Raw genomic sequence first — 13997 nt, 5'->3', positions numbered from 1 at the left:
CTTTAAAATTTTGCTAATCATATTTCCTATTGTGTGGATTGCCTCTGGAGGTTATCTAAAAGATTCATATGTGTTTTTTAATTAAATATAATAAATACTATATTTAATATCGATATTTTGCAATGTGACTTTTTTGTTACTTCAAAACTCGGGTAATGATCCCATGTCTGACAAATAAACAATATCCCCATAATTTGATTTTTTTTTAATCTATTTAATCCACCTGGAATGTATTTTGGCATATGTTGTGAGCTGTGTATCTAAATTACTTCTATTTCAGACTCTAACACCATCACCATTTATTACATACTTCTTCCCTTTCCCATTGCTCTATAAGGCTCTATTCTTTTTTTTTAATGTTTTTACATATTTCGAGAGAGACAGAGCATATACTTTTGAGATGTGGGGGAGGGAGAGAGACAGAGGGAGAGGGAGAATCCCAAGCAGGCTCTGTGTTGTCTGCACAGAACGTGACGTGGGTCTCAATCTCACAGTGAGAGATCATGACCTGAGCCAAAATCAAGAGTTGGACACTCAGTTGACTGAGTCACCCAGGCACCCCTGTAAAACTGTATTCTTACACATTAAACTCTTATATATAACATGTTGAGACTTTCTATACTTTCCTAGATCTAGCACAGTATCAAAAAAGTTAAATTAATAATTTTCTACTACGATTTGTATCTGGAATGGCTTTTCAACATTTATACTGTCTTTTTAAAAATATACCTTTATTCTCATTAGCTTATTTTCTCAAATAGATTTTTATCATTCTACCACCTTCTAAGAAAATCCAATTGAGGCTTTTGAGACTATACTAATATTTATAAATTAATATGGAAAGCTTTAATAACTTTATTTATCTTTATATCTGGAAACATAACCTACCTCTTTACTAATTCAAAATAAACAACATTTATTTTTTATTCTTTATTTTAGAGAAAGAGAGTGCATGCAAGCAGGGGAGCAGGGCAAAGGGAAAAAGAGAGAGAGAGAATCTCAAGCAGTCTTCATGCTCAGCGTGGAGCTTGACTTAGGGTTCGATCCCACAACCCTGGGATCATGACCTGAGCCGATGTCAAGAGTCAGATGCTCAAACAACTGAGCCAACCAAGCGCCCCACAATAAACAATATTTTAAAGATATGTCCACTACTATATAATTAAAGGGCAGTATGAGATAATGGAAAAAGTGAAGACTATGGAGTGAGGTACCACATACACACATATATATCTAGGCTCAAATCCTGTGTGATCTTGGGCAAGATGTTTAGCTTCTCTGAGCCTTACATATTTCCTCTATAAACTGAAGGTAGTGGTACTTCTAGAATGGATGGAAAGAGTAGGGATAATGTATATCCCTACATTGGAGCTGTATAGCTCCAAAGCTATTAAAGCATTTATATACCCAATAAATATTAGCTATGATCATAATTTTCAATATAAAATGTGCTTAGTAATAAGATTTTACAAAGTTCTTTCATGTGTATTATCTCACTTGTTCTGTTGATCGTCACAAAACTCTACTGGATGATGATAATGATGTTATTACCACTGTTAATACTAAGACCTAATACGTACACATGTATCTTCTTTTAAATCAAAAACACAAGCTCATTTCATATCATCATGACATATATAAATGTATTTGTAGATTATTTACATTACACAATTACCTTGTCCCTGAATACTTTATGATTGTTTGTTGTGATAATAATTGCCCTTTCTTTATATTTTCTATTAGTTTTGCTTGTTTAAAGGAATGCTTTTGATTTTAGTTTGTTTCATGCTCAACAGTTTTATTGAGATCTTTATTTCCTTTAAAATTATTGTTTATTCTTTTGGTTTTCTGGGTTTTCACATTTCCAAATTATATTCCAGGTTATAGGATTGCATAGTAATAAAATCAGCCACTTAACTGAAAAATGGAAAAACTAAGACTAGTTATCTCTCATGGTATCATGATATAGTAAAATCTTCCTGTTGGAAAATAACTTTAAGAAGATCATTTAGGTATTACTAGCCAGTTTCTTTTAGCTTGCAGATTGTATTAAGAATTTTCTGGGGGCTCTGAGCCTGAGTGTCTCAGTCGGTTAAGTGTCTAACTTCGGCTCAGGTCGTGATCTCATAGCTCGTGAGTTCAAGCCCCGCATGGGGCTCTGTGCTGACAGCTCAGAACCTGAAGCCTGCTTTGGCTAACACACAGTGTGACAGAAAGAGGAATCAATGAGAAGGCATACATCTCTATTTTTTCTCTGCGGGCTTTAATATTATTCTTGGGGATAAAGAATAAAGGAATGAGTAGAAAGAAGTATAAACCGCATGCACTTACACACTTGGGAGAGTTTTGTACCCTTCTTGTCTCTTATTGCAGGGGTGGCACGTTCTTTCTCATTATAACTTAGACTTCCCACTCCCAAATACATCTATTTTTTCCCGCCCCAGAATATCATTTCAGCTTTGGGAGGATAAATTTCTGTGTCTGGACTTGTCTTTCCCCAAATATTCTCAGTAGGGTGCTCCCTTTTAAAATTAATAATAATGAAATACAATTTTGCGGGCGCCTGGGTGGCTCCGTTAGGCAGCTGTCTTTGGCTCAGGTCACGATCTCAGGGTTCGTGGGTTTGAGTCCCACATTGGGCTCTGCGCTGTCAGCGCAGATCCTCTGCCTCCCTCTCTCTCTGCCCCACCCCTGCTCTCTCCCTCTCTCATTCTCTCTCAAAAATAAACATTAAAAAATTGAAAAAAATACCATTTTTTCATTGAATCAGTTGGTTAACACTATCAAAATAATCCACTCCCAAAAGCAATCCAAATAAAAGAATCTACTGATACCTCAAAAATGCTTCTTTTTTTACTCAATCATGTTTTGCTTTTAAATCAATTACAAGGACAAAACAAAACTAGTAATAAAGGTTCAAAACAATGACCAAGATGATACAATTATTTTCACTGCACAGCCAGACAATTAGCTTCAGGTATGGTTTCCGTACTCACGGGGAAAATGATTAGAAGTGGATGGATTGACACTGTCCCCACTGTCAGCACTCTCGCTGCTGGAAACTTCATCATCTGATTCCCGCACAGAGGAGCAGGGTGAAGAGCCGTCAACTTCTTCAAACTTCCTCTTTAAAATTCCACTCATAGCTGCAGCGCTGTCACATGTACCTGTAACAGGAACGGGAGCAATGAAGCATTGAAATATTTGACCGCTAGATGTGTAGCCAAGGTCTCCAGAGTCACTTTTATGTGTTTTTTTTTTTTTATACATGAGCTGAGTCTTTCCTTGAAAGGATCACTAAGCAGTTTTTTTTAATATTTTCAAATTAACAAAAATTAAAATTAAAATTAACAAAATTGAATTAACAAATTCAAATTAACAAAAATTAAAATTAAAATTAAATACGAGCAATTGACCATTTGGTTACCAACATGTATCATTTTTTAAAGACACAGCTTATTTTAATATAATTTCTCTATTCCTTTTTGTTGGCAAATTGAGAAAATCTACCGGAGTCCATGAAATCCTGTAATGAAAAAAGTGTCAATATCCCCCAAAGTCTTAAATGATTACTGCCTTACATAAAATTCATCCAGAAGAAACACAGATAAGTATGTAAAAACCTCATACTCAAGTTTTAAAATGCAAGAGCTTAATTAGCTGAACACAACAAAGCATATGAAATCGGTTCTAAATTTTAGGTAGTTTCCATTTCAATACTGCAATTAGATGAAATGTGTTCCCATGATACCAGGTTACCAAAGCTGTATCCACTGTTTCAGAAACTTCCTAAGGCTATTTACCTGGGAAACAGCCTTTAGTGGGCAGGGGGAAAGGTGGGGTTAGTTTCTCCTAAATGCTTTCTCTAGGATGAATGGGCTTTCCTCTCTCCTTGGGCTGCCCTTTCTCCACCTTCCCCATTTACCTTGACATATGCACAGTCAGCTAAAGAGCATAAACTTTCCTTGCAGTGTAAGGATATTTCGGGGAATAACCTATATATAAATTAGCTTAGATATGTATGTACATGGTCTTCCATCGCTAAATTAGGTTAACTTAGCTAAAAGTATTACTAAGTTGATTCCATGCATTCCAACTTCTATCTCATTTACGTCAGCTAATTTTAAGTCTCATTTGAGTTCGTGAAACCGTTATCTCCTTTTCCTGCCAGAGTGAAGCCATCAGTCCTGTTGATCAAGAGAAAGCAAGACCCTTGAAACTATTTTAGATACTGCCCTCAGACATCTCTGAAGTCACCCCTTCTCTGTGAAGATCACACAGCAAGGCAGCACGCCCAGGTCCCCTCAGCTGAGCCAACTCTCTCGAAAAGTCTAATTCTGTAGTTTTTAAAGTGGGTTACTTGGATTAGCAGAATCAGCATCACTGGGGAGGGCCACTGGCCCCACTTCAGATCTACTGAATCAGACACTTCCAGGAGGTAGTGCCTAGCACTCTGTGTACTCATATCGGAGGACCACTTGTCTAATTTCTAGTCTGCTCTCCAGCAGCTCCCTTCCTTGGGGGTGTCCACTTCCTAGTCCTAGAGAGTGACAAAACCCAGTACTTAAAACCTAGTCAAAATCTCTTCTTTGGCCATCTTTGTGTGTTTTCTAGTAAAATTAAATATAGTATTAAATGTCTCATAAGGATTTATCATTAATTTCAATATTTTCCATTCATCTGAGTACATGTTGAGTTACTGGTATGTATATGCTTGACTCCTGGGGTGGAGTAGGTGACACAAAACGGAGGAGAACATGTTCCCTGCCCTCAAGGAGCAAACACCCACTATGCGGCTCCATCAAATTGAGAGTACTCCCAAGTTCATGTTCTACTGCCTTGTTTTACTAAACCACGTCTTTTACATGACTTATATTAACAATGGAGAGAACAGACGCCATAAGAAGATATTGCACTGTCCACTCTTCTGAGAATAAAATCTCTATCCTGACTCTGATTTTACCACTATTCAAATTAGCATATTATTTTCTCTATCTTAAAGAGTGTGAAATGCATAAAATGTGCATGCATATTGCAGATCTGAGCAGGGCAAGAGAACAAAAGATATTTTAAGTAAAGTTCTTGAAATAAAAGTAGGACAGGATATAAATTTTAAAATGGTTCACTTCAAACAAGATGCAAAGTAATTCATGAGGGAGAGCCTCCAAGACACAAAGTAATATAAGATGGAAACCCATGTTTAAAAAGTACGTTCTTATAATAAGATAGTGCAAAGGGAACAGTTACAAACCATATCCGTAAGTTCCCTCCGCTCCCAGCTTCCTTAGGAAAGGCAGATTTCTCAAGAACCAAAGACATTCAATTGCACCACAGACAACAATGTTTCAATATGGTAAAGTGGTACTTGGTACTCTTCCTTGTTTGTTTCCTCAAGAATAAGAGGGGAACTTTTGGGAGGGATGACAAGAAAATTGAAAAGTCTCTTTTTCTTTTTGTTAGTATATTTTGGGACTGGCAAGCAATGGAGTTGAAGGTTAGATACAATTTCTGCCTACATCTTTAAGGCTGGAAGAACCTGAGCTAGACCCAGCTCAAAGGAAAGAAGGAACTGACCCTTTAGGTTGGGGTTAGTATATAAGCTAGAAATTAAAAATTCAAATAATTACAGGGGCACCTGGATGGCTCAGTCAGTTAAGTGTCCGGCTCTTGATTTTAGCTCAGGTCACAATCGCTAGGTCATGAGTTAGAGGCCAACTTCAGGCTCTGTGCTGGCATTGCGGTGCCTGCTTGAGATTCTCTCTCTCTCTCTCTCTCTCTCTCTCTGCCCCTCACCCACCTGTCTCTCACAAAATAAAGAAATAAACTTAAAAAAATTCAAATTATTACAGAAGTGCATAACCTTAACATATACATATGATACTGGTTAAGTGCTGATTGCTTGTGCAGCAAACAAGCATAATACTTGTCTAGTTGCACTGCCTTTAAAAAATATTATGTGAGTGTAATAAGAGGTCATGACAAATCATGAGGCCAAATGACCCATCGCTTAAAGGAATGTAACCCTTCATTTAAACCCAACAGTGGAGTGGTAAAAAGATCATGTGGGCACTATCTCACTGGGGAAGAGAAGTATATGAGAATTTAGAGGGAAGGCCCTGTTAATAGAGAAGTTGTATATACCTGGTTTGCTTGTGTCCTGTATTGATTCAGAATTTGAGGAGGACAATATGTGGCTAGTTAGGTACAGATGCTATAGGGAGTACAACGAATGCCTGTCTTACGGCTGCCACAGTTCCTTAAATATCCACTTATCATATTTTTGTTCCTAAAGATGAGGCATAATTAAACTTCATGGATGTGAAGCCAGTGAAAAAGTGGTCAACATTTCAAATTGGCTTTATATAGCATCAAAGCCCAAAGAACAGAAGATAAATCTGGACAGGCATTAATCTGTTCTAAATGTGAGAAGCTGAAAATCTAAGCCTCAATAACAGCCATTTTAACACAGCTACTGTTTTCCAATTCATGAAACATATGCTAGTCAAGAGCATCACCATTTCTCATTTGGACTAGGACAAGAGCCTCCTAATTACTCTCTCCCATCCACTACTGTTTGCTTTAGATGTGTTTTCCAGGTTGCAGGCAGAATGATAAATCTAAAATGCAAATCTGATCATGTGAGTCTATAGCTTAAAACTCTTAAGTGGCTTTGGATTGCCTTAGGATGAATTCAAAATCCTCAAAATGGCTTATAAAGTCCTTAACAATCTACTTTACCTAACCTCTTCATCTTCATTTTGAGCCATTGCCTTGTTGCCAGTATTTTAGCTCTAATAATCTTTCAGTTTCTCCAACCTGCCATTTCTCTCTGGCTTCCAGGCCTTTTGATATATTGTTCCTTCTGATCCCCTTTTTAATTCTTTTCCCATAGCAATTACCATCTTCTAAATCCATGTTATTTATTTATATATTTCGAGGTTTATTATCTATCGCTTTCATCCCCTGCTACAAGATACAAGGGCAAGGATCTTTGTTTTCTTTACTGAGTACCAATGGTTTAGAACAGTGTCTTATATATTATAGATGCTCAATAAATATTTGTTGATGAATGAATAGAACCCTTCCATTTCTATACTTTAATTACTTATCAGTGTCTGTTTTCTCTGCTAGACTGAAAGCTCCATGAAGCAGAAATCAAGTTCATCTCATTCACCACTCTCTCTTTCCTCACTAACAAAATATCTGGCATTTTTGATTGGATGAGAATCAAAATGAAAGATGAAATTGACCTCAAAACGTCATACATTTTTTTTTTTCGCTTGCAAGCAGCCCAAAAGCAAATTCTAGCTAACTTAAGCACAAAGACATCTGTTGGAAAAATACTGAACTAGTTCATGCAATCTAAGATAGAGCTGAAATCCAAAATTAAAGGAATGCAGGAGTAAGGACAGCTTCTAAGGTTATGACTGTAGAAATTCCTTATATTTTTCTAGAGCACCACTGTTACCAGGTTTAAGTCCAGCAACTTCTCTCTATGTCTCACAGTTCAAGTTTAGTGTTCCAAGGAGTGAGTAATGTTTTCGCCCATCTTGGGTGAGGGGTCAGCCCTTTGATCACTCAACTACATGGCCGGAAGGCAAAGAGCCACCCAATTAGGTACTACTCCAGAGAATCTTACTCAGAGGCCTCAATAAGTTCAATGGTACTTCAAAGCCAATATTTTCTTCTTGTCTAACACTGATTTATCCTAATTTTTTCATTCATTAATAGAGTCCATGAATTCACCACTTGGACAGCTTCCCCCTTCTCTGCACCCTCGTGCCTTTTCTATTGCCAAATTAATAACCACTTCATTATAAAACTCCAATAAGCATCTTGTGATCTTGGATCTCTGCTATTCTTCACTAACATATACTATTGCTCTCAACTTTTTATTAGATATAACCATTGTTCAGAAGTGTTGGAGCACATTTAATGAAAAAGTAGTAGAGAGTACAAATGTTTTCAAATCTCTACACACACACACACACACACACACACACACAAATACTGATGAACTACACTAGATGTTCTATGGTTACAAGTGCAATTCTTTTGTTTAATGTATTTCTGGAAAAATATCAGAAGACAGAAGGATGTAGACTGAAGTAAGTGGGAGAGCTTCACTAAGAATGCCAAATCAAGATGCTGGACGAAAATGTACATTTTAATGCATTTGGAAGAATGACTGAAGCTAACTTGGGTATTTGCTGGAATTATGTTCATATCACTCTCTTCTGACAACGTAAAAATTTCGTAGCTTTCATAGGTAACTCGTTGAGTTCTTACTATCCCACTTCTATTCACCTGATGTTTAACCCTGTTTTCTTTTTTCATTCTGTCTTTATTTCATAATGCTTTGTTATGTGCTGTAAGGAAATTACCACAGAAAATATGCCTTAAGAATATCATCAATCCCAAATTCTGAGGAGCAAGTTATCTGATTTGCAGAACCACTTCGGGGTTGCCAGATTTAGCAAATAAAAATATAGGACACCCAGTTAAATTTGAATTTTAGATAAAAGATGAAATCACCTTCAAGATATATTTGTATTTATTATTTGTAGTTTATCTGAAATGTAAATTTAATTGAGTATCCACAATTTCTTCTGACAACCCTAAGGGGTGTTCTCAGCTCTGGAGGAGAAAGAAGAATGACTAGAATGTAACAAAAACATCTACATATGAAATGCCACCTACTGGGGCACCTGGATGGCTCTGTAGGTAGAGCATGCAGCTCTTTTTTTTTTTCTTTAAAGTTTATTTATTTATTTATTTTGAGAGAGACAGAGAGAGAGAGAGAGAGAGAGACAAAGAGAGAGAGAGAGAAAGCAGGAGAGGGGCAGAACGAGGGAGACAAAGAATCCCAAACAGGCCACAGAGCCCAATGTGGGGCTCGCTTCCATGAAGCGTGAGATCATGACCTGAGCAGAGGTCAAGAGTTGAAGAGCATGCAACTCTTGATCTCAGGGTCATGAGTTCATGTCCCACATTGGGTGTAAGCCTTAAAAAAAAAAAAAAAAAAAAAAGAAAGAAAGAAAGAAATACCACCTACCACCTGGAGCTACATTACCTGAATATTCCTGTCCTTTACCAAACAGATGAAACTGAATAAATAAAACCTGAAAGGTAATTAGGGTGAATCATGAGTTTATCAAATAATTAAAGAAAGGTGAGGGGGTGAGTACTGGTTAATAGATTAAGGGCAGGCCAGACCTATCACTGGTGCAGGAAGAAGTGAATTTAAAAGGAAGTAATTCTGGCATGGCAAGAATTTCCTTCTATGAGAATGAGGAGATCTTTTTAGTGAAATGCTATCTCCTCCCTGGCTTGGTGGAAAAAAAAAGATGAGCTGTGAGTTCGTGGTTCATCTGACCTGGTAATTCTTTATTCCATGGAGACTGCCGAGACCAGAAGCCTTCCATGGTACTCCCTTAGGAAAAAAGGGATACATCTGGAACCCCTCTGTTCACTTTCTTGTGGGGGCCTGGGTTTGTCCTTTGCATTGCTGCTTGCTAGTTTTGTAGTTAAGCAAAGTGAGAGTCCTCTTTAACTGCAAGGGTCATTAACAAAGACACTTTCACCTTGGTGACGTGACATACATCAAGTGGCACATTCCCCTGCATTACATGCCATGGAGGACATCTCTCCATGACTTCTCAAAGAACAAAATAATTTATTTTATGACCTCATCAAATTCTTCCAACAAGCACAAAGAGCTAAGAAACTATGATAAAATTCTACTCCAAGGACTTTGATAAGACGAGGCTGCTTGTTTCTATCAGCAGTGGGCCTCAGGCCCAGGAAACACCAGTGTCAGGATTAAGTTGCATGGAAAGAAAAGCTTACTTTTCTTTACTTTCACTCAGAATGGAAAGCAATTTTGATGCTTCTTCTGGTTGCTTCACCAAATTCAAATGATGAGCTGAGCAGCACTGCAAACAGGTTGACGAAAATACTGGTGTGTGGCTCATCTGTGATAGCAGGTGGGAAAAGCCTAGCTGGCAAAAGCAAGATTATTCACAATGTCACACTTTATCAGCCAGATCGTTACTGGGCCAGATAGAGGATGAAGAGGACAGTTGCTCAATTGATGGCGTATAGGTCTTATTCCAATATTTAAGAAAGCAAAGCTTAGCTAAAAAAAAAAAAAATCATACTGTGTTATTTTGAATCCTTTGGTGCAATATCTTTAATTATCCAGATGTGTTCCTAACTATTGGGATACAATTTTAATCAACTTAGTTTGTATTAAATCCTTTTCATCCCCAATTATTTTTTTAAACCATGATTTTGAGTAATTTGTTATGTTTGGCCCTAACACTGACATTACTACTGCCCTGACACTATTCTGTTAATCAAGCACAGACTATAGACTAAAGTCTCTGCTAAATGAGATAATCATTATTTGAAGAAGTTGGCATCAGATGCTATGCCTTTAAACACTCATCGCTCCACATGTTCTCAGAATGCTTATGCATTTCTTATTAAAAAAGAAAAGAGGGGATATCTTTTTCCACAATACTAGGGCCATTTCTGCTTTAACCCATTTGGCAAGAAACTGACATATCCGCCTCCAAGAGGATAGGGATTTGGCAAGGATTTCACAAGGTAAAATCCTGCAAGGTGTTTCCACGGGGCACCACCAATGTGAAAAATGCTGCTGGTGGCTTGCCAATGTGACAAGCGCAAGTTGGCCAAATACACCTCTTGCCCAGGTGCCTGTTTAAGCCAAGAACCCTGGGGGCACTCCTGTCTAATGAATATTTTTGTTGGAGAAATGATTGCAGGGTTCCCCAATTATGTATGAGTTCCTTGTGCCAGAGTTGCCTGTGACCTTGAGTTAAAGGTCTGAGTTACTTTATGTGCTTTGGATCTCAAAATTTTTGCAGCTTGCTGATCTGCAGCTTGAGAATCTTATGAAAGAAATGAATGCTTTCCACAGAAAAAAGGGCAAATAAGTACAAATGCATGCCATCTATCCATGGACTCCCTGGTCAAGAGCCTCCACTCTGGTGATTTATCCCACTTCCTCAGCTTGGGTGGATATTCAGAACCTGGAGAAATGATTTCTTATGGACACATTAGTTCAAAGTATCAAAGAAGCTTAAGAATCTGTTGTCTCTTGTTCCTTTTACCACGAGGGTCATCCACTTCCTAGAGCAGGGATCTTTCCAACTTCTTTGGTGTCTTCTACTCTCAGGGAGACATTCCATAACAATTTTAGGGGTTCCTTCACTGTTTTCTTGGCTACCACCTACTACTCTAAAACGACTACCCCAAACTGACCTCCTCTATAACTCTGTATCTTGGTGGATGATTCTGGGTTGCAGTACACTCTCCCCAAAACAGTGTCTGTCTTTCCTAAAAGGTAGTTGGAGTGCCTTCATCCATTTATAATACTGGTCAGCTTTTAGTGAGCACCGACTATGGGCTAGACTCTTTGTACCTATACTCTGTAATCTTTTTCCCAATCCTCCAAAGTTATTTTAACAAAAGAAAGCAAGCTTTCAGAAATCTAGATCATTTTACCAAAAGACCTCACCCAAACTTTCCCTTAAAAATATTCCCTGACCAGCACCCCACTGGGTTAAGTGATCACCTCACTGGGTTAAGTGATCTCTCTGTATTTCACAGCTCCCAGTGCTTATCACTCTTTATCATAATTGCTGGCTTGCCTGCCATTTTCTCACACTTGACTGTAAGGTTCCTCATGGATTGAAGATGTACTCCAGTGCTTGCTCAGTAAATGAATGGCCATCAATTTGGAGTCTAATCCTGGATGAGCTACTAACGAGTGGCCTAATTTTAAGTAAGAGGATTACCTCCTTGGGTCTCAATTTCCACTTCTGTCAAAATAAGGGGCAGACATAACTAGTGAGAATGGCTCTAATGCAATGCATTCCCCACTACCTGGTCATAAAAGCCATAAAAGCTTGGTCATATGACTCTATCTGGCAGGGGGGCCCCAAGAAGTTTTCCATGTTACCTGCTATTGAGATTAGTTACCATCCATATAAGAAAGACAGAACTTGGTTTTTAACCCCTCTTAACCCTAAGCATTGCTCATTAGTTGGTATTTGGCAACACGGCATACTAGAATACATGTGAACTAGAAGCCAAAAGTCCTTTCCTCCAGGATGTTCTTTTAGTTAGCAAGAGCAGACAAAACTAACCAAGAACATGATAAGGCTTTTAAAACTGTTGAAAACTGATCAAGTGCCCATTGTAAGCCTATTTTTCTTACTCTAACAAAAGTGCCAATGAAAAATTTATTTTATGTGCTTGCTATTAAGGCTAAAGAACAGTACTTAGCCTAATTCCTTTGGCGAATAGCAATACTTATGCATTCAGGGAAAAAAAGACCTCACATACTTAGAAGAATTTAGAATTATTACTGCAACACTGAGAGATAACATTTTTTTTTTCCTCCTTAGCACTTAAGAAGTTTCTCTTCAGTCTTTTAGAAAGCTTCTGATTAAATAATAAAGTAGACTAGCGAGTGTAGATCAAAGGGTATTTAAGGGATATGATACCCTTTTCTTCCAGAAGAATCATAAGAATAGTCCAAAGGGAAAGGAACTTTGAAAACATTTTCCCCATAAAGTACTCTAAAGTGGACATCAGAGTAAAACATGGCCAAGCTTTGAGACCATACCCATCTAAGCACTGGGATCCTGCCAAAGACACGGTGCAAAAAATAGAGGAGATTTTTAAAATTAGAATAAGTGGAAAAAAGTACTTTGGACATGCTTTAAAATGAATCACCACCTTAAGGCAAGATATAGATTTTACTACCTGAGGTAGAGAACGAGTTATTCAGCCTCCAGCACACACTGCATTATAGAGCAATTAGTAAAAATAATATAGACTGTAAGATTAAATACCTGGGTTTTCAAGTCTCAGTGAAGGTTCTACTGGCACAGATGAAAACTGGTTCAAAATGGAAATAAGTCACATCAAATTCATACAATCTTCTAAAATTTGGAAACTCACTATTTAGAGAAGTTTCACCATTCAAACAAGTTTGACAAAAGCAGAGTCATGATACTCCTTCCCATCAATTATCCAACATTTGTTATCAATGTATATTTATCAAAAAGCACTTCTGGGTGTGCTACTATTAAAATAACTTTTTTTAATTAAAAATTTTTTTTAATTTAAATTTTATTTTTTAAAGAGAGATTGCACATGTGCAAGAGAGAAAGAGAGGGAGGAGGAGATGGAGAGACAGAGGGAATCCCAAGGAGACTCCACATTCAGTGCAGAGCCTGACTTGGGACTCGATATCACGACCCTGTGATCATGACCTGAGCCGAAATCAAGAGTTGGACACTCAACCAACTGAGCCACCAGGTTGCCCCAACTATTAAAATAATTTTAAGTAAAAAGTGTCGATACATTTTTTAAGTTTCTTTTGAAAAATTCTTGTGACTATATTAGTTGACACAGTATTTCTTTTTTTTAAGATTTATTTTTGTGAGAAAGAGAGGAGAAAAAGTGCACGTGCATGCACGTGATTGGGGAGGGGCTGAGAGAGAGTGAGACAGAAAATCCCAAGCAGGCTCCACACTGTCAGCACAGAGCCCAATGTGGAGCTTGATCTCACAAACCATGAGATCATGACCTGAGCCAAAATCAAGAGTCAGAATATAGTATTTCTAAACATCATTATGATACAGAGGAATTTTAAAACAGCAAATCTGTGACACAGAGATTGTTTCATGATTCAGAGAAATAGCATCTTTACCACATGAGTTGGAATCAGACTATGCTGCAAAACAGCATTGGATCTGCAAACATTTCTTGGGCATCTACTGTGTGCCAGGCTCCCTCTATAATTGAAAAGTTCATAGTCTATGGATGAGACAGGAACTCTGGATGGAGCAGAGATGAATAACTAATACCTTGGTCATATAAAGTCAACATGGGAATGGGAAAAAGTAGAGCAAAGGCACACTGATGAAAATTTTTAAAGCAATAAAGGATATAAAATG

The 13997-nt window shown here is 37.7% G+C and overlaps 1 protein-coding gene across 3 annotated transcripts in view; it reads right to left on the bottom strand.

The window, feature by feature from the left end:
• CSRNP3 (cysteine and serine rich nuclear protein 3) overlaps positions 1-13997 on the bottom strand; it is a 212860-nt gene that overhangs the window by 82720 nt on the left and 116143 nt on the right. For all 3 annotated transcript variants that reach the window (XM_045480060.1, XM_045480061.1, XM_045480062.1), the window contains one exon: positions 2997-3167. In XM_045480060.1, the coding sequence (XP_045336016.1) occupies positions 2997-3167 (171 nt within the window). The remainder of the gene's footprint in view (positions 1-2996; positions 3168-13997) is intronic.

This window comes from Leopardus geoffroyi, chromosome C1 (assembly GCF_018350155.1).
Source record: "Leopardus geoffroyi isolate Oge1 chromosome C1, O.geoffroyi_Oge1_pat1.0, whole genome shotgun sequence".
Taxonomy (NCBI): domain Eukaryota; kingdom Metazoa; phylum Chordata; class Mammalia; order Carnivora; family Felidae; genus Leopardus; species Leopardus geoffroyi.
Note: the sequence above shows the minus strand (reverse complement) of the source record. Positions and strands in the feature narration are given on the sequence as shown.